At 35.0% G+C, this 20,221-nt stretch overlaps 2 protein-coding genes across 4 annotated transcripts; one reads left to right on the top strand and one right to left on the bottom strand.

Annotated features, from left to right (window-relative positions):
• The first annotated feature begins 1,023 nt into the window (after positions 1-1,023).
• Positions 1,024-12,120, top strand: LOC104904867 (folylpolyglutamate synthase). Of its 2 annotated transcripts, XM_010693276.4 has the most exons (16): positions 1,024-1,289; positions 1,496-1,638; positions 1,738-1,803; positions 2,518-2,627; positions 4,004-4,064; positions 4,655-4,738; positions 4,892-4,948; positions 5,034-5,094; positions 7,730-7,776; positions 7,926-8,003; positions 8,295-8,459; positions 8,548-8,844; positions 9,852-9,930; positions 10,419-10,568; positions 11,247-11,413; positions 11,500-12,120. In XM_010693276.4, exons 1-16 carry the CDS (start codon positions 1,280-1,282, stop codon positions 11,557-11,559), a joined length of 1,635 nt encoding a protein of 544 aa, XP_010691578.2. In that variant the 5' UTR covers positions 1,024-1,279; the 3' UTR covers positions 11,560-12,120. The 2 variants fall into 2 exon arrangements, with proteins under 2 accessions (XP_010691578.2, XP_048495535.1); XM_048639578.2 differs by lacking the exons at positions 1,024-1,289; positions 2,518-2,627 and having other exon boundaries at positions 1,497-1,638.
• Positions 12,121-13,119: 999 nt separating this feature from the next.
• On the bottom strand, positions 13,120-19,583 carry LOC104904877 (serine/threonine-protein phosphatase PP1 isozyme 4). 2 transcript variants are annotated; one of them, XM_019251814.3, is made up of 4 exons: positions 19,213-19,583; positions 16,211-16,770; positions 15,897-16,124; positions 13,120-13,549 (listed from the first exon to the last, which is right to left on the bottom strand). In XM_019251814.3, the coding sequence occupies exons 1-3, from the start codon at positions 19,415-19,417 to the stop codon at positions 15,936-15,938; spliced, it is 954 nt and encodes a 317-aa protein (XP_019107359.1). In that variant the 5' UTR covers positions 19,418-19,583; the 3' UTR covers positions 13,120-13,549; positions 15,897-15,935. The 2 variants fall into 2 exon arrangements, with proteins under 2 accessions (XP_019107359.1, XP_019107360.1); XM_019251815.3 differs by having other exon boundaries at positions 15,902-16,124.
• Positions 19,584-20,221: the final 638 nt, after the last annotated feature.

The following is a 20,221-nucleotide window of genomic DNA, read 5'->3' as shown; positions in this document are numbered from 1 at the left end:
TATACCCAACCAATGCAATAGATCTTGTAATTATATGACTTGATCTCATGTTAAAAGGGATGACAATGCTCTAGCCCATCACCTTGCTAAGCTAGTGCTTTTTGATGCTGAACAAATTGGGAAAAATCACTATCCTGCAGAGTTTACCCCTATGTACTCGTGGGCACTTTGTCCATTGATTAACTATTTTACTACTCGAGAAAATATCGAACATATGCAATAATACATGTTTTAGTGGTACTTTTTGTAATTTGGAAATTTGGAGAATTTAATGGATAATCTGGCTGTTTCTCAAATAATAGGGGGATTTTGAAAAAAATGTTATAAATTGCTTGGAGATAGTAAGTGAGTCTACAACTAGTTTGATTGATATAATGCTTTAAAATTAGGGAAAAGCTATATGCAGCCCTAAGGGCTGTATATAAGAAGCTAAAAATGGAAATAAGTTGTATTAATTGATCATTTATTACATCGGTTGATGCAAAAATTTTCCATAAATTCACAACTTATTTCCATTTTAAGTAGTGTATTTATTTCCATATAACATAACCCTTAAAATTATTTTCGAAGTATAGAAAATAGGTGAAATTGTTACTATTAGTTTGTAAAATCACATCTATAGTTAAAATTCTTTATTTCTAATACCAACTCAAAATTATCATTGCTACGTAATATAATAAAAGTATAATCTATACTAATATATTAAAAGGCATGCATAAATTGCATAATATAAGTTTTGATCTCATGACCTCAAGTTCATGTACTAAAATTTTAACCACTAGACTAAGTTATATTTAGTGCTATCATATCAAAGTACAATATTAATAAATGAAAATTTTCTTACCCGAAGCATAGCCCGGACCTAATAACTAGTTATTTTTTATAGCCAACCGACAGGAATTAATATTAAATGGCTCAATCTCTTTCATAAAAATTACTAACCCTTAAGATCCCACAAACATTTCTCCATCATTCTCCCACTTTAAGGGTAGTTTGAAGTTTCAACAATTGTGTGCACAAAATTTCGTCATTTTTTTCAATCAAAAAAATTTAGATTTTGCGGTGAAAGAAAGCAACTTGTAATCTTGCGGCTGCCACTCTTCGTGCTCACTCCTTTGCAAAAACTTTTGCACCCCACTCACTCTATCTCATCTCTTCTCAATCGATCTATTTCTCTCTCCTCACCAACCTCCATTAATTCATCCCACTAAATACCTTCTAATTCTTCCAATATAGAACTATTTACTAATCTTGTTTCAAACCCTGAACTTCATTAATCATGTCAGCAGGTAACATTTTTGTTTTTCTTTGAATGTATTTGTTACCATATTGTTTCATGAAATTTGTATCTGGGTAATAATATTTCGCCCAGAAACATGCAGTATAACATAAAAATGTAACAACTTTAATATGGGTTCCCTTAAAAATGCAATCTTTGATTGAATTTGGTTAACTTTTATGAAAGTTCCCCTGTTTTTTTTTGTGGGTTTTGTAGAGGGTGGTAATGGATTGTTGGATTCTAAGGTGTCGCCTTATGAAGAGGCAATGTGTGCTCTTTCTTCTTTGATCACAACTCGAACTCGTGCTGAGAAGAGCAATAGTGGAGATCGATTTGATTTGCTTTTTGATTATATTAAGGTCATACTAATACTAATTACTATGTATTTTTCATCAAATTAATGATTTTTGTGTATTTTGGACCAATATGGTATATTGAATTTGGGTGGGATTTTGCAGATTTTGGAGTTGGAAGAACCAATTTCTAAGTTGAAGGTTATTCATGTGGCAGGCACCAAAGGGAAGGTACTTTTATCCTCCTTTGTTGAATGATCACTTCCATTTATATGGATGTTTTCTTGCTTCTAATCCCCCCATTCCCCAATTAGGTTAGTTTAGGTTTCAATGCAATTTTTTTAACCTATTTTGTCATCTGAACTTCTACAATAATGCTGCATTTCGTGCGGTTGTTGAACATTACTACAATTGGCTTGATGGTGGCTGCAAATTTATTCATCTGTAAAAATTACTTATCTTACCTATCTAGACTTTATAACTACTTCTTTGAAGATTGCATTTAATTGAGTTTGTACTTTTGCAATAAATCACATACTTCACCTAGACCTTCGTTTGTGATTTATACACAAGTAAAGTATGGTCATGTATGATCTTGTTTGAATTGTCTTAATAAATTTTTGAAGTACTAACTTTTTGTAATTTACTTACTGATAATTAAAATGGTCAAAAGTATGTGTTTGTAAGTGTGAAAATCAAAGCATGTGTAGAATAGAACTAAATTGTGTTTTTAATCACCTTGTTAGGGATTTTTGAACACTCAGATCAACTATGTTGGAACCTGGAAATAGCAATTATTCTACTAGTGCAGTATTCAGAGTTTAGTGACCTCAATACCACAACAACAAATTTGGCACTGATATGAACTACCATAAAAGGAGAAACTATGATCTAATGTTGTTACGGATATAGTTTAATGTCTCATTTGCCTTTCCGTGTGCACAGGGTTCAACATGTGTTTTTGCAGAATCCATATTACGCAATTGTGGCTTCCACACGGGATTATTTACATCTCCCCACCTAATTGATGTTCGGGAAAGATTTCTATTAGATGGGTGAGCAATACTTGGGTTAGCTTAAAGGGTTCTTTGTTCTAATTTGAATAAACCATTCTTGGTACCATTCTGAGTAATCTGGCTAATGTTTATGTTTTGTGACACAGCAAGCATAGGGCGAATCAAAACCTTTTTATATGTAATCTAGCTTTTGTATCCCATGCCAAAGTCCTTATATTGTCAAGTTCTTTTACATCTGTCATGGCTTATTTTATTTTGTTATTATTCCATGTGCGTTTTATATAGTGAGTGCTATTTTTATACTGGATCTTATTTGGAGGCCTTTGTCATTGTTTATCACATAAGGTTCTTGAGAGTGGATTGCGATGTGAAGTCTATGGTTGGCTTTGATTTTGTTTTATGATAAACTAGAAGTTCTGTGCGGATAAGCTGGTGTGAGAGGTTCTTCAGGGATTTTGAGGGGCTTAATAAAGTGATATTGAGAAATTTTCACAGTAGAAGTATCGTTTAGAAATAGAACTAAACTGAAGAAAAGAAATTTGGAGGAGCTTATCCTTAATAGAGAAGTATATTGGTGGAAAGAAATTGATAGTTATGTGGAATTACGAATGGGAAGGGGGTGAGGCAGGAATCACTCTAAGCTGCTTAAATTAAGGAGGGGCAGTTTTTTCTTTCTTTTATGGTTAGGTAGAGATTATTGAGGGCAAGAGGTTTCTGGACCCTCATTGCTGGTCAACATTGGTAAAGTTTAGAGAGAATATTGTGGGATCAGGTTTGAAGAGCAAATCTTGATTTTGAGATAAATTTCAAGGATATTTTTATGTTTCTTGATGATGTCATTATATTAGTATGAAGAAGATGAGAGGAGTGTTGATTTGTCGAAGACTTCTAGTGGGGTTCATATCTTAGTTATTCATTTTTCGGATGTTCTTTGTCTCAGCTTGTATCTATGGGAGCTTGACTGCTTCTTAATACGACCTTATTAGCTAAAGAGGTGGAGAAAGAAGTATTATTGATGGAGTTGAGCAGTTCTAGGAGTTGTTTACTTGTTTGGCATGTCTATGATAAGTTAGTTTGGGAGAAAAAGGTTCTGGTTATCATAGGGTTGGTGCTGTGGGAATTGCTTTATTAGTAATAATTTATTTTCTCATGCTGGGGGCAGTGAGCCAGTGACTAGTGAGACTAGATAATTATGTAGGTCTGAGGCAAAGGGGAGCCTTCTATAGTTCTATATCGACCTTGGGGGTTGATGTAGTGAAGTTTAATTTTGGAGGCCAGAATGTTTCATGGAGAAGTTGGGGGAGGGGAAACATGTCTATTTTCTGTTAAGTAATTATTATTGTTATTTGTCTTTTGCTTTTTCTAATTACTAAGCACTGAATATATCACTTATAAGGCATTGATCTCTTTTGTAGTGCTGAGATATGTCAAGAAAAGTTTTTGGCGTACTTCTGGTGGTGTTTTGATAGGCTAAAGGTATGACTTCTCTTATGGACTTCTTCTAAATTTTGAGATTTATTGCTCTTTCCTAAGCATCGCTTAGAACAGCTCCCGATGTGCTTTTATATTTTAAAACCTTAATCACTTAATACCAAAATAATATGTTAAAGTTGCTTAAATGCTACTCTTCAGTTCAAATTAAATATAACACTTGGTTTGGACACACTTATTAAGGGAAAGAAGAGAGATAGTACGAGAAGGGGATCTTTGTCTTTGCTTTGGAATGAGGAGATAGATAGAAAAGGTCCATTTGTCAAAAAAGGAAGTGTTAGATTATTGTGAAGCAACCCAAGATAGGAAGTAATTCAATGATTCTCTTGTTCTTGTAAATGTTGGATAAACTAATTTCGATTTGGTTATTGAAACATTTTGCAAACTTAATCTGTTTCAAAGCACTTCATGAATCGAATTTAATTGCAATTCTGACTTTTTGGAAGTGTTGAACTTTATATATCTAATTACATGAGTATGAAAAGTCATAAACTGTCTTTACTCTTTAGGTATTGGTTCATGATGATGTGCTGTCTCTTCACTCTTGATGCAGTTTCTTTGTTTATTATATGTAGGAAAAAGCCACTGATGATATACCAATGCCTACTTATTTTCGCTTCTTAGCTCTGCTTGCTTTCAAGATATTTTCTGCAGAGCAGGTTGGTTATGACATATTATCTAATCTTTATCTCTTTCTCTTGCTTCTACTGACCATGCTATCAGGCTTCTGGTTTTCTTTGTTAAATTTCTATCTTGATATCTTGATAGCTGAACAACTAAATATATCTGAAAATACAAGCTGAAATTTGCAGGTCGACGTAGCTATCATGGAGGTTGGACTGGGTGGAAGATTTGATGCAACAAACGTGGTACGTTTTACGCTTCATTCCTCTTATTGAATATGATTTTTTGTGGTGGCTACGGAATCTGATTATCCATGCACTCATTTTTCAGGTACAAGCACCAATTGTTTGTGGTATATCCTCTTTAGGGTATGATCACATGGAAATTCTTGGTCAGTAATCGTCTTATATACCTAACACCAGTTCAAGAATCATACTTGTCTTTGAAAACTTTGTGTGTATGTTGACTTGCACAGAGTAACATGGTGCACAAACAGGTAGCTCAGTGTCATCTGTGGACTGGTTAATATAACCAGCGTGTCAGATGGATGACAGTATGACACATTGACACGGAGCAAAATATCCCTGCAAAGTTGTTATGCAACTATGACACACATCAGGACTTCCTATGCGTTAATGGAAAATCTCAAAAGGAAGTTAGAGGCTCCTTGAGTAGCTCAATTACCTTTGAGATAATAGATGTCATTACAGACAAGACAACCTTAACTGCTGTTGGTAAAGGCCACAAACACTATTATCATACTTTTTGTATGGGAAGATTTTAGGACAAATCTCTGGAAGTCTCTTTCGCTTTCCAAGAATATGGGTTGATTAAGTTTGTATTAGGCATAGGCATAGCCCATGATTTGCTTCTTGAAGTCTATTTTAAAGGCTACTAACTCATCCAGTAGGACTCTTGCTAGCCTATACATTTTGGATGGAAGTCTCTCCTGTTCACCAATAAACCCAACAGGCCCATAGATAACTCTAGACAGGGATTGCCAGATTGATTGCCAGGGATAATGTTCAAAATTCTTATAAGGAGACCCTTGCAAGCAGAGGATGGAATTATGAGAAGAATTTTAGAAGTCTCCTCTGGTTACTAATCAACCTTTATTTTGATGCCTAAGACACATTTATATAGGTTATATGCATCATAGATGAAAATAAGGACCTAAATCCTCTCAAGAAATGACTGTGATCTATGGATGCTACAAATCATACCCAAGATCCTTATATGGACCAGCAAGAAATTACAATTGAAGTAGGAGCCTAGCAAGCAGCTAGCAGAACCTTCGACAAGACAGAATCATTGGACTGAGATAAATTGCTCTCGAGAAAGGTTTTTTTTTTTTTCTAATGTAATATGGAAGTTGTGCTAAAATTAGTGTCAGGCTAAGTTTTGGAAGGGATTATTTCGGTGCTTGGGTGTTTGATGGGGACATGAGGTCATCTATAGTATCTTTTGAACAACTAACTTATATGCAGACATGGAGTAGGAATTTAACTAATTATTTTGAGATCTAAAGGGAAACTTGAAGGGAATTATGCTAAACTTATTCTTTACGGTAACATTATGTTAAACAAAAAATTAGTTTGGGGGTTAATAAGGGTTAGAGGTTTGTCTAATTTTGCGCATTTTAGGTTTTTGAAGTCATTTTTTTCCTTAACCACAAAATTTAAGGTCCAATTTGGTGCAAAAAACAAGTAGGTTTTTCATGACACATAAAACAAGGTTCTAGTCGTTTTTTACCAATTTTGACTTCAATTTTGACCCATAAGAGCCAAAATGACTCCCAAACCTTAGTTGAACTATTCTCGATGCAGAAGACACATAAACGAGGCAAACTATTGACCTTATTTAATCCAAAAGTAATGTTTTATTTAACGGAATGTTATGGTGGAGAAAAAGTTCAAACTATAATGGTAGCTTGTAGAATCCAAAAAAGAATTTTGGTACCAAATGGAAAAGTACAAAGTACGATGGTACCAAATGGAATTTCCCTAAAATATTTGAGAGAGAAAGTGTCTGAGTGTAGAGATAGGTTGAAAGGTGGAGAAAGATGATGGAAAAAAGTTACCATTTTTTAGATAAGGTGAAACTGTGTAGATTAAAAAGACAACCAAACAAGGAAAATGTGTAGATTAAAAAGAGATGGAGGAAATATTTTGTAACTAGTGTAGGATTTTAATTCGGCCTAATATCCATACATGCAAGGGGGCATGCAGGATGCACACAATATGTCAAGGATAAATTATAAAATATTGCTTTTATGGTGGATGGGTTGGGGGATGGGGGAAGTAGAAGTGAAGCGTGGTGAGAATGGTGAAGTGGTAATTTGGTTTTGTATTTCTTCTTGAATGTTTATCTACTTAGTCTCTGTATTCATATCTCCAAAAGGGTTCATTTTTATTTTCATTTTCATTATTTGACTGTAAAAGGGGTCACTACCATTTGTTATTTGCGTTTAGCTTGTAACGTGAGCTAGCATAAACGTTAATTTAGCTATAATTTACAATTTTAATAGTTTTGGCAAGGAACTTAAAAAGTTCAAAAGCACATTGATTTTTTTTTTTTAAAAAAATCTTTCAACTTTGTCCTTAAACTTACCTTTTGATGTCTAGTAAAATAAAAATGTGTTGACTTTAGTTGACACGCCTTCTGAGGAAGGATTGAAGATTGTCCCACATTGAGGTCAAGACAATATAGTGGATATGATCTCCCAATTCTTTTGTTTGGTTAAAGACGGCACTAGTAAATATTGGTCGTAAACATTTATGTGAATTTTATTTCAATAAGTGACCTGCTTGATTCTTGCTTTTCAATTGTAAGAAATAAGAATCCCTGCATTTTATCTTCCTACAATCCTAGACCATGATTGTGGTGGGATCTACATTTAACTGCTGCTGTTTCAATGAGTTTGCTTGATAAATCTATTTCATTGGTCATCATTCTTTTTTCGATGTTTATCATTTTTTGCATACTTCACTTCTTTTTGAAATCCCTCTTGTTTGATTTTGTTGTAGGGAACACTCTTGGACAAATTGCTGGAGAGAAAGCCGGCATCTTCAAGGTCCCTCATCTCATTCTAAAACTGGATATATCTGTTTTAACTTTGAGGCTACTTGAGTTGGGAGGAGTTTTTTGAAGACTTCTATTTCTGGGAGGTTGGAGATGGGGTATACAATGCTTTGATGTGATTACTTTGAGCTTTCATTTCAGGACGGTATTCCCGCTTTTACTGTGCCGCAGCCTGAGGAAGCAATGTCTGCACTTGAAGAGAATGCCTCAAAATTGAATGTGAGTCAAGACTTTTACCTAGTGTCTTGGGGACTATTCGTATCCTATGTTAATCAAGTAGGTGAACTCCAGTAGTTCCAAGAATTTGGTTCTCCTAGACAACAATCATTGTCTCAGCATCTCTGTAAAGGTTGATCTAAATTGCATGTTTTCTAGAAGATAAATCCTTCTGTAATTTGGTATTGAGTACAATATTCCTGTAAAGCTTTGAACCCAGTTACTGCATCTTGTGCCTGACAGTTAAAAGGTATTATATGTTTAAGGCAGTTCTGCAAATGTTGGTGATTGCAGGTAACTCTTCAAGTAACGTCACCATTAAACCCTAACATGCTAAATGGCTCGCAACTTGGTCTTGGTGGTGAGCATCAATTTGTAAATGCTGGCCTTGCAGTGGCATTATGCTCTTCATGGCTTCAAAGGACTGGACATGTTGAAGTTTCCTACCATATAAACAATGTATGTCTGTTTATATCATGGATATTGGTACTCATGGTTACATCCCTCTTCAGCACTGAGTAAATCTTCTCCTGTTGCTGTGTATCAGAGCTCCTTACCCGAGCAGTTCATCAAAGGGTTGACAACCGCTAGTCTTCAGGGAAGAGCCCAGATTGTCCCTGATCAATATATCAACACTCAAGGACCTGGAGATTTGGTGTTCTATATGGATGGAGCTCACAGTCCTGAAAGCATGGAAGTCTGTGGAAGATGGTTTTCGCATGTCATTAAAGATGACGAGAAGCTAGTGAACTATGCAGAGCATTCACTTCCTGATAATTCAAGTATTTCTTTTGATATGGCACGCGGTTTTCACAATTCTGCTACAAAGACGTGTTCAACTCAGGTAATCGGTGTAAATTATAGTTTGTTGAGTAAATTTTCTTTAGTTGTGCAATTATTGAAAATGACAAATAAAAGTTGAACATGTGTTTTTCTATGAGGAAAGCCCTCCCTAAGTCATTGTACAATCCACAAGAGATCATGTGGTTTAGGTACAGAAAACTTTTCGAAAAAAATAAATGCTGAATGATCATATATCTGTCCAATGCCAACCAAAGAGGTCTTCACCTAATGCTGTTAAGATTAAGCTACAAGCTCTTCCACCTTCCGGTCCTAAGTTCAAATCCACCTCTAACTTATTGGACCTGCCCTATTGGCTTCCGCTTTTGTGACTCTTATTAACCAGACTTAGCCCAATTATCAAATTGTATACATGACGATGGGGGTGTGCTACATTGTTATAAACTAGAAAAAGTACAAGTGACTTTTTGGCATATGAAGATATGTATGATGTAAATAAACCTAAAATATGATCAGGAGTTGGATAAGGGCCCATCGACATGACAACACTATTTTCTTCCATTGTATTCTATTGTTTCTCTCGTTAACAGCATTTGTTCCCTTGTACAAATTTGTTGCCTAACCTCCCATTCACCTCTAGCCCAAGGATCAAGTTATAATTAAGGAGTTATTGCAACTAGTGCGACTTGTAACATAGGATAAAATATACATGGAAAATCAGTTGGGAACCCCCCCCCCCCCTTTGTCTCATATTCGGCCACACTTTGGGTTGTTTGACTACCAAGTAGGCTGTTCCTTAATATGTGGCAAACCTCCCTCATTTATATAGAAATTTAGTTATATAACCAGATATTAAGCTCAATTATGTATGATAGCTTATTGCTATGTGCTCTTCTTACTTTTTAAGAGAGGGTGGGGGTGGGGGGGGGGGGGTAAAAGATATAAAAGATGTGTGACATTAGATTTGAGAATTCTGCTAGTATCTTTAGTCATATCCATACTCACCAAAAGAAATCTGCAAAAACTAATCTGCTATTGATGAACGTGCAGATATTGCTCTTCAATTGTATGTCTGTACGGGATCCCCAGTTGCTTCTACCACGTTTAATGAAAGCTTGTGCAAGTCATGGTAAAATTTCGAGCAAGTCCCTTGTCAATTTAGTTGCTATATTTCCTAGCATATGTTACACAGTACATTTTGTGATCCTTCATCTAACATGCTGAGATTTAATTGCCTGCAAGAGTACTTACATTGGAAAATCTTATTAGATAATATAGGGAAGAAATAATGGCATTTCTAATTGCTATTTAAGCTTGTTACATCGCCTAGATTGAGGAAAATGGCCTTTATAGGTTAGTTGATGTCCTGTCCAGTGATTTGTTTGGAATTTGGTGTCTGACTTCTTAGTTCTTACAGTGATTGAAGATATTGTACTATTTGCTCAATGCCTTGTTTATATCACTATATTCAGTGACGTGGCTTTCTAATAGACCGGTTTACAATGTCACAGATTGATTCCTGGAATTATTTCTACCCATTTGTGCGTTTGATCTTTGAACTTATTTATTCTGCTTGAATTAATGTATCACCGCTGAAATTTATATATTGATGATCAGGAGTGCAATTTAAACAGGCTCTCTTTGTTCCAAATATATCAGTGTATAACAAGGTTATCACTAATGTTCCACAACCGGCAAAACGAGTTGATTTATCATGGCAGTTGACTCTTCAAAGAGTATGGGAAAGTCTTGTTATTGCAGATAAAGGTATGGTCATCCCTCACATCCTTCACGGAGTGTCTGATTTTGGCTCTTGCTTTCCCTTATGTTTTATTGAACCAAAGACTTCTAAATAACCTTTGTTAGGTTCTTAGGTACATTTCTTTGAACCTTGAAACAGAGAAAGTACTATATTATCATTGCAATATGAAAACAGTGCATATCAGAGGCAATTGTTTGTAATTTTCAGGAAGGAGTCTCAAACAACGCACATTTTTCTACTACCTTCTCCCAAAATTACATTAAATGCCACTGTGGTGTGCACATTACATTGACTAGTCTTGTATGCACGCGATGCGTGCGAAAACAAACAAAAGATTAATTGCGTAATAATATATACGAAAAATTGTTCATAAAGTTCATTGTATATTTTTCTTCTGTTTATTGAAAACCAATAAATCAAGAATGATGTAAATATTTTGTTAATTGAGGGTATAATGGTAAAAGAGGGTGAATTTGTATTTTATTACTTAAGGGTATAAAAGGATTTATCATTTTTGGTGTCCTCCTCCTGCTTCCCTTATATAATAGAGATAATTTAGAAAGCCCTCGAAATATAATTTGCTATATATTGTGAGCAAGATAGTTTGAACAATGCAAAACTAAGCTTGTCGAACCAAATAGATTCGGCTTGATTATGAGTTTTATGTATGTGTATTAATTCAGCTGTAGGTGGGTATGCCAAGGATACAGAAACCAGTTCTGAAGAAGCACAAGATGAATTAGAGAAGGGCATTATCAGTGGTACAAGCAGCAAAGTCTTTCCAACTCTTCCCTTGGCCATCAAATGGCTGCGGGACAATGCCCGGCAAAATCAGTCTGTTCGTGTTCAGGTAAAGCATCTTCCTTAGTAATAGCGGCACCTATAATCCCTGGTATCAGAACGTTTAACGATTATGAGTTTGTTGAAATCTTTTAGGTCCTTGTCACGGGTTCCCTGCATTTGATAGGAGACGTTTTAAGATTAATAAGGAAATGAAACATGGATGAGTATCTACAGTGATTTTTGCATTCGTATAGATCAGAATCAAGTTCTCTTTCGATCTCCAGTTTAAGGAAGCCATCAACGGTGCGAAAATTCTTACACTTCAAGAGCAGCCTATATATCATAGCTTGGCCATCTTTTATTAATTGTGTATCCATCGTTGATGGATGAAGATGGACTTCGCAAGAGAAGCCACTTGATGCCACCAAATATCTTGCTATGAAGCGAGTAGAGCCAGCAAACAGTTTCTGGGATTTTTTGGTCACTTAGCATAGTTATTTTCTGAAATGCCAAAGAGAAGATAGGAACAGAATGGGTTGTAAGAATTCTTACTGATCTTGTTTATGTTCCATAGCTAGTGTTCCTGTTTATGTTCCATTTTCGGTATGTCCGAATAAATACTTACGCATACGCATTTGCAAATCTACCCATTAGGCATTACTTGGAAGCTTTCTTTTAGATTCAAGTGTATCTTTTGCAGAAATCCACTATCTGGTAGTAGCACTTTGTAACTTATAGATTGCACTAATATGTTGGATAGTGTTTGTTCTTTTACATACCTCCCTCAACCATACTAAATTCATATGCAAATCGGTATAATGGACAAAAGGAGTCCCATGGCATTATTATCCGTTAGTCTTGTAAGAGATTGTTTAATTTTAACTTAAAATTAAGTACGGTCCAAGCCCAATATTAAGAGGAGAACATGCCACCTTTTTTTAATATAGTGACTAGTTTAATCTATTTAGAGACCAAATTAATCTATTTCATGACCAGTTTAGTCTATTCAGTAATGACATTCTTTAATCAATTCAATGACTAGTTTAATCCATTTTTTTTTTTTTTTTGAGGGGACTAGTTTAATCCATTTAGTGACTAGTTTAATCCCTCCGGTAAAACTACCGAGTTATTTTTTTTGAAATTATTTATTATAATTCGATAATCAAGAAAAAAAAAAGAAGAGAAGGGATAATTAGGATGATGATGGATTAGAATGTAATGGAACGGGCTTTTTAGAAAAATTCAATTTGAAATTCGTCTAATTTTATGTTAAAATTAAACTGCATATTCTAATAATTTGTGCATTATTATTTGGTCTTCATGGCATTTGAAGAGCATAAAAATAATCTTTTTAAAAAAATTGCCAGCCTTGAGACAAATTACTGATAAATTTCAGAAGAGATGTTCTTCAATCTCCAACTACACCAACATAATTTTAAGTTCAAAATATAACACCATTGGAAAATACTACCTCTGTTTTTTATTTAGTTGCAACGTTTTGACTTTCACGCTTGCCAATGTACAATTTCAAATCGTTTTATCTCTAATTGTATGTAAGTAAAAATTATAAAAATTTGATATTATGAAAGCTTACATCGAAACGAATCAAACAAGACCCCACATGACTATATTTTGTTTAACATATAAATCAATAAATGTGGTCAAATAAGAAAACATGAATAGTGCAATTTGTCAAACGTTGCAACTAAAAAAGAACGGATGTAATATACTCTATGAAAATGCACAATATATGATTGATCTAGAACATAATACTCAAACTAAACTCCCAGTGCACATTAATGTGAAATTGTGAATTCGCAGGGATCTTGAATTATCAGGCCAACTCAACTTACACAAGATTTTTCATTTTTTTGATCACTTGTTGCAACATGACGAAAAGGTACAAACTACTAAAAAGCTCAGTGTGAAAATGGGCTTTACTTTACTGATACAATGACCCACAAATAGATCTAAGAGCGAGTACTACAAATATACATGAAACTAAATCATCGTAATCGACTAATCGGCGCCCGGCGCCATTGAGCAATGAAAAGAAGAGCCATAGCGAGAATTCATTATTTCGGGGCTGCCATACCGAACTACAGCTATGGATAACGAAGTCGTAGGAGGAGACGTAGAACTTGTCTCTACTCAATAACCAGCAAGTCTATTACTGGCAGCGTCAAGTACATTCTCCAATCAACTAGAAAGCAGAGGAATGCGTTTCAGCAAATGATACAATTACAACATACATATTATTAGCTGGCAACTTTCAGATCAAATTTTTAAGAACAATATCAAACCAAAATCGATCAATAACAGATGAGATACAAGCTCATTATTGATTTTCTGAAGTTACATCAAGGTATGTTAATACAACTCAAGATTGCAAATTCATGAATACTTGATCGAGTATTCAGCATGATCCATCAAACATTTGCCATTGAGCAAAGTATCCAGTTACCATGTCAAGTGCGTAATTTTGGTTCACTATTACAGTCACAGTACATTCTTGACTAAGTTTCATGCACAAAATGTGACGAAAAAAATGCAATAAAAGGTGAGGATGACTTCAAAAGCTTTTCCATAGAGGCAGTACAGATGAACCTTCAAAGCAATATACATTTTTGTAGCTCAAAAGTTTTAAGCAGATTCATTCAGCAAGTTAATGTAGAAAACAATCAGCTAGCAATTAATGTGATGCAAATGCAGATCTCTTCATTTGTTTTTCCAATATCTATTCATCTTTCAATAACATATAGACCTCTCACTTCTTTTATTCCTATTTCACTGCATAATCCCACGTTAGCATTCATACTCCCTTTCATATGGGTCATTCACCCATCTGCATACATGATGGCTCGCAGATGAAAAGTAACAGAAAATATGAGAATTTGACTCCATACAACACAAAGCTTGAAAAAAAAATAAGAATGGAAGAGCACTTAGTGCTCTTATCAATTTACAAAACTACATAAATAATGTCTTTTCTTCTTTTCATCAATTTCACATTGCGCTATTCATAATTGTACTTCTGTTCTACGAGCTGTTAATTTCACGTATATAGCCAAGTTGTGCGCAACAAAATTTTCATGAAGTATGTACTTCCTCCTTTTCCAAATACATGCAACATTTGCATAGTGACTAGTATTAATCTACTAAGGTTATCCCCATTCTTTCACAGATGTATAAGAAAGTATAGAGTGAAGTATAGTCTTATTATACATCCATGATATCAACTTTTTATAATTTTTAGTTATATAACAAAAGATATTAAGGAACAATTTAGTGCATTGAAAAGCGTGTAGGCTGGAAATGTTGAATGTATTTAGAAATGGAGGAAGTATTACTTAATGCATGCTTCAATCTTTCTCCAAGAGCTATATCCTAGACTTGCTCTTCTAAAGTCCTCATTTGCCATTGGTTATATTGGCTACAGAGTGCCAATGGTTCCATACATGATTAGACGGAGGAATCAAATGCTAGTTTACCAGAAACTTGGAACCTACTTCCACGCATCATCTGCAACAGCATTATTTCGATGATAGGAACTTTAAGTTCCACCTTCAGCAAAGCCAGGAATTCTATGTATGTTTTCAGTCATAAAACCAAAGGACAGTTGTAATCTGAACTTGCAAGATCACATAGACCAAAAGAATGAAGGTGTTGAGGTGAGGATTCAAAAAAGAAACAATTGACCAAACAAATAGGAGATAGACTGGTAGAGATGGCTATGGCTCTAGACTCCTAAATTTTCACATGCTTTCTTCTGATAAGGAATAAACAAGTATCTTTCAAAAACTTCAAACAGAGGGAATATACTGTTTCCAACACGGCCAACATTCTTGCAGCAAAGTTTAAAATGAGAAAAGCTGGTGCAGCTTTCCGCATGGGAGAAAATGCAACTAAGTATCAGTTTATAGTTTGTTTCACTATTTGGGTCCTAAATTCCCAATACCTCATATTATCTTTTTGAAACTCAGACAACTATGATATACTACTGACAGATTATTTTTCCTGCGGTACTGAGTACTGACATATTATCTTTTTATATACATTTTTATCGGTCCATATTCAAACTTCTTGGCCATTTACAAACTTATCAATTTATTGTTCCTGAAACCTTTCTATGCGGAAAAAAAACCTCATCTAGAAACATAATCAACAAGTTGTCAGCTTTGGAGCCAGATAGAGCCATTTAACATGTGTGTCGCACAATAGAAGTCTTACCAGGAAAAAAAGTTTACGTACATAACGTCAAATATCTTCAAATTTCAAAATAAGTGCGTTCTAAGGAGGGGGGGGGGGGATTTTGCATCCACATGAATCTAAATTCTTACAGCATAAATAGCAACCTACACACATTGATAATTTGATATCAAGTACCAGCACCTGATTTTTTAAAGCAAAGCAGGAAAGAAGGGAAATCACTTATATAATGCCTAGATGATAGAATAATCTACAGAATCAGTAAAAAAAGAAAAGAAAAAGCGGCATATAAAACGAGATCCTAAAAATCACCAGCTGAGGGTAAAGCAAGAGAGACACACCTAACCTCTCAGACCCAAGGTACCATGATAAAGCAACAGTCACATTTTCGTCGACATCAAAAATTTGTTTTTCTTCTCTGCTGGCTTGAGGATCTGGAAAGAGCACATAAGGTTCTCATCGACACTCATCATTGCTCCAGCATTATCAAATTCACCACAGTAGTTTGGGGCTGAGAATATAGTAACCAACTGCCTATCTGCAAAGAATTCATAGCCATCCTCCACCACCTAAAACAAGAAAAAGATTTTAGCAAAACAGAGTGATTCAACTCTCAAAAAACTGAGCGATATAGCTAAATAGGAAGGCCACTAACCTGATGTGCACGGCAAACCAGGTCCAAATCATGCTTTGACAAAAATTCTGATACCTTATCAGCACCAAAGGTGTAAGAAACTCCTCTATCATTCATCGCCCATCCCTTAACATCATGACCAGGGTCTGCCCAGAGCAAATCACAAAGCAGACCAGTATCAGGGACAGCAACAGGGCGAGGTAAGCTTCTAATTTGGTCCATGTTTTGCAAGTCTGGAGAAAGTCCACCATGCATGCACAGTATTTTATCATCTACTAAAGCGGAAACAGGAAGACAATTGAAGCAATCTGTAAAGGTCTTCCAAAGTCTCACATTAAACCGTCTCTTGCATTCATCATAAAATCCATATATCCGATTAATAGAAGCACACTCATGATTTCCTCTGAGAAGAAAAAAGTTCTCAGGATACTTAATCTTGTAGGCCAGTAGAAGACATATTGTCTCAAGACTTTGCCTTCCACGATCAACATAGTCCCCCAGAAATAAATAATTTGCTTGAGGAGGGAAACCACCATACTCAAAAAGCCTTAACAAATCGCTATACTGCCCATGAATATCACCTGAAACAGAGCAAGTAAGACGTCTCCTCAAAAACTGCTTTTCCAAATTCGAAGTAAACTAGAAGAACTGTAAAAGAAATACCAGACAGACAAGCAGCACTCTTCCAACAAATTCCATATCAGAACAATTCTATTTTAATTTACAACAATGAAGGGATATACCAATATAGTCTAAAACTCAAAATTGCATGAAAAATGATAATTAGGTCAAAAGAACAAAAAACTAGTTCCGAATCAGAGATCTTATGGCATCACCCAGCTTAACTATAGGCAAAGACTTAGCGGTTTACCGTCAGTAAAAAAAAAAGAATCCTTCCAACCTGCCTGCCCCTTGTCCCCTCATCTAGACTCCCAAAAGGCCCGAAACGAAGGCAATAACAAATACATCCTCTGGTTTTTATTAGTTGCAACATTTCATGTTTACACGCTATCCAATGCATTACTTTGATCCTTACTATCTTTAATTATGTATAACGAAAAATTATAAAAAGTTGATACTATGAAAGTAATAAAGTATGTATTAGGACGAATCAAACAACATCTCACTTAACTATTTTTTTTCTTATAGATTGGTGAAAAGATACAGGATATAATTGGTAGATGAATAGTAACCACTATTCAAATGTTGCAACTAACAAAGAAAACCACAGAACTATAAAGGTAACAAGTTCTTTTGATCTTTTCTAGTAAAATTCTTGTACAAGTCCTAAACGTTCTAAGACCCGAGATGAGGAAGTATTAAAAGATTTTAGGTTTCTTCTCAAACAAAGGAACCTAGTAAACCCATTCCTTAGCTAGCTGAAAAGGTGATCACCAATGAAGCTCCCGGAAAAGGTTCTACATATATTCCTGCCAGGTCTAAAAAAAACTACCATTCACTTTTTCATTTTCAAATAGAGAAAGTTATGCAAGATATTCCTAAGGACATATACTCCTCCATATATTCGCCCAACCCAAAAGTAGATTAGGAGGGGAAGCATGAGATATAGTAACTGGCATAGTTCAATCGACTATGGTTACAACTGGCCGCAAACATTTAGTTGAATGCATTTTTAGAAATAAGGAGTGATATACTTCCTAAATATCTTATAGATGCATCATACAACTTTACTTAGATATTAACTTTGGTCATATTTAATTGCTAATATGTCAAGATAAATTCATTATTTTAATTGTTATTAGGTTAATCTCAATGTATATTATCACAAATATAAAATTTTTCTAATTATTTATAATATATTATTAAAGATATTAATGATCAATGTTGTGCATTAGCATGTCTGCCAATACGATGCCTGCATTAAGAAATAGAGGAAGTAATTTATATCTTAGTGTTGCAAAGTGTTCTAAACAACCTTACATAAATAAATACAAACATACAATGGAAAATGCTTTTACATGCTATTATATGACAAGGATAGGACAAATAACCGTCTAAATCATCTATTGTATTCCCACCATCCCAAAATGCCCATTCTCCTTCTAGTTTGATGTGTCTCATTTGATTGTCTAAATTAGGTAATATATGTATATTTAACCAATCATCAATCTCTCTTTCCACAATGCTACTACACTATTGGTCGAATAATGCCCATCTACTCCTTGCAACCTTAACTGATGTGAAAAGTCTTTGCAGTATGCAATAATTCATAATTGCAGTTGAGAGTGTCCTTAGTGGAATTACTAAAGCTGATTAAGATCACCGGCTGCATGGAATTCTTAGCAGAAAAGTGAAACAATCCAATCCACTAGCACGGATACAAAGTTACACCTTTGCCAAACTTAAAATCCTCTACTTATCTTCTAGATTAAGAAATATGCATACCAAATGAACCATGTACAAAAAGTTCAATAGGGCCCCAGTGACAAAATTAACTTCTTCCACCATTAGAGCATTCTGCTGCTTTACACAGAGTATGAACCATCACCTTCACTAAACTTGAGCCATCTCTGTAAGCTAAGTGATCCAAGCCCCTTTACAAGAATTGCTCCTTCCGAATTAATAGCTCCTTCCGAATGCCTAACCATCAATACACATAAACCCCTCCAATAACAGCACCCTCCGCCATATCTTATCAGTAATTATTGCAAATAACATTATCTTATCACACAAAACATCAAACATGAAAACCCAAATCAACAAACAAAAGCTACCTGTTCCTTAATCACTCCCAAATCTAACCAGCACCTCTGAATCACAATGCACCAAAAAGTTAAATAAATCCGCCATTAAAATCCAACATTTATCAACATATAAGCATAATCATACCTAATAAGTTAATAACACATCATTGTTCAATATATAAACATCAAATTCACCAACTACCTACTAATTTACAGATTCTTCAATAAAAAAATCACAATGCCCTACACTTACGAAAAAATAAACTTGAAATAACATCAATTGTAAAGATTTAAAAAGAGGGGAAAGTGAGGGTTTACCGCAAATCTTAATAGGCGCTTGAAGTTCGAGAAGATTAGGTTGTTGCATAAAGATTTCACGAGAAGCGACGCAAAGTTGCCGGATCTCCGTCTCCGATAACTGAACTTGTTTTCCAGGACGAGCAAGTCGAACCTCCAAAAGTCGTCTGATAATGTCGTCCAACACTGCTGGGTCTATCCCTTGACTTCCTGCTTGAGTCGCCATTTTTAATTAGACTAATTTAAGCTTCAATCGTTAACAATGGCGGAAACCCTAGAAATTTTGAAAAGAACAAACAGAGGGGTTTGGAGGAGGAGGGAGAGAAAGAGCACTTGCACTTTTTCTCCCTCGCGCATAGAGAGAGAAGAAAGAGGGAGAAGTCTTATTTTGTTCTAAGTACTGATACAAAGATGGTATAGTAATATTGGATAGTATTTTTTGTTTATCCATACTGACTAAGGATGGAAATGGGTGATGGATGATCCATCACCCGCTTAATCCGATATTTTAAATGGATGAAAACTCGAATTTAAATGGATGGAAAGTGGGTGGTGGGTGAGAATTTTTTCATCCGTCACCCGATCCATCACCCGTTTAACATCCAACTCATTACCCAATTATTAAATTTTACGTGTAAATTACTTATATTGAATGTGTTTGATATAATTATTTTATATTATGTCACTAATTTCTTTTAAAAATATACTAAATATCATCACCCGTTTAGCACCCGACCCACCCGTTTCACCCGATGGATGACGGATGGATGGATGCGGGTGGAGTAAACAATTGCGGGTGGTGGATGCGGGTGATGTTCCACCCGCCCCGAATCCGATCCATTTCCATCCCTAATACTGACTTACGTATCACGAATGCAGTACAAAGTAGTAAGTATAAAAGAAGGGAAGGGGGTTCGAATCTGTAATCTATCGTTTACAACATCTTAATTTTCACTGAATCAAAACATTCTTGATACTATATATTGCATAATATAGAAGAATTATCTCAAATTTTTCATGTGTGTGTGAG

The sequence above is a fragment of the Beta vulgaris genome, chromosome 2 (genome assembly GCF_026745355.1).
Source record: "Beta vulgaris subsp. vulgaris cultivar EL10 chromosome 2, EL10.2, whole genome shotgun sequence".
Classification (NCBI taxonomy): domain Eukaryota; kingdom Viridiplantae; phylum Streptophyta; class Magnoliopsida; order Caryophyllales; family Amaranthaceae; genus Beta; species Beta vulgaris.
The sequence above is the reverse complement of the archived record's forward strand: the minus strand, read 5'-3'. Positions and strand labels throughout refer to the sequence as shown.

What these genes read in the sequence shown, in the direction of transcription:
- LOC104904867 (XM_010693276.4), top strand. An exon ending in AGATATTTTCTGCAGAGCAG is followed by an intron (nt 4,739 to 4,891) that starts GTTGGTTATGAC and finishes TGAAATTTGCAG; the next exon opens with GTCGACGTAGCTATCATGGA. An exon ending in AGAAAGCCGGCATCTTCAAG is followed by an intron (nt 7,777 to 7,925) that starts GTCCCTCATCTC and finishes CTTTCATTTCAG; the next exon opens with GACGGTATTCCCGCTTTTAC.
- LOC104904877 (XM_019251814.3), bottom strand. Translation starts at nt 19,417, where the DNA reads ATGGCGACTCAAGCAGGAAGTCAAGGGATAGACCCAGCAGTGTTGGAC. An exon ending in AGCGCCTATTAAGATTTGCG is followed by an intron (nt 16,771 to 19,212) that starts GTAAACCCTCAC and finishes GCTCTGTTTCAG; the next exon opens with GTGATATTCATGGGCAGTAT. An exon ending in TGGTTTGCCGTGCACATCAG is followed by an intron (nt 16,125 to 16,210) that starts GTTAGTGGCCTT and finishes TTCTTGTTTTAG; the next exon opens with GTGGTGGAGGATGGCTATGA.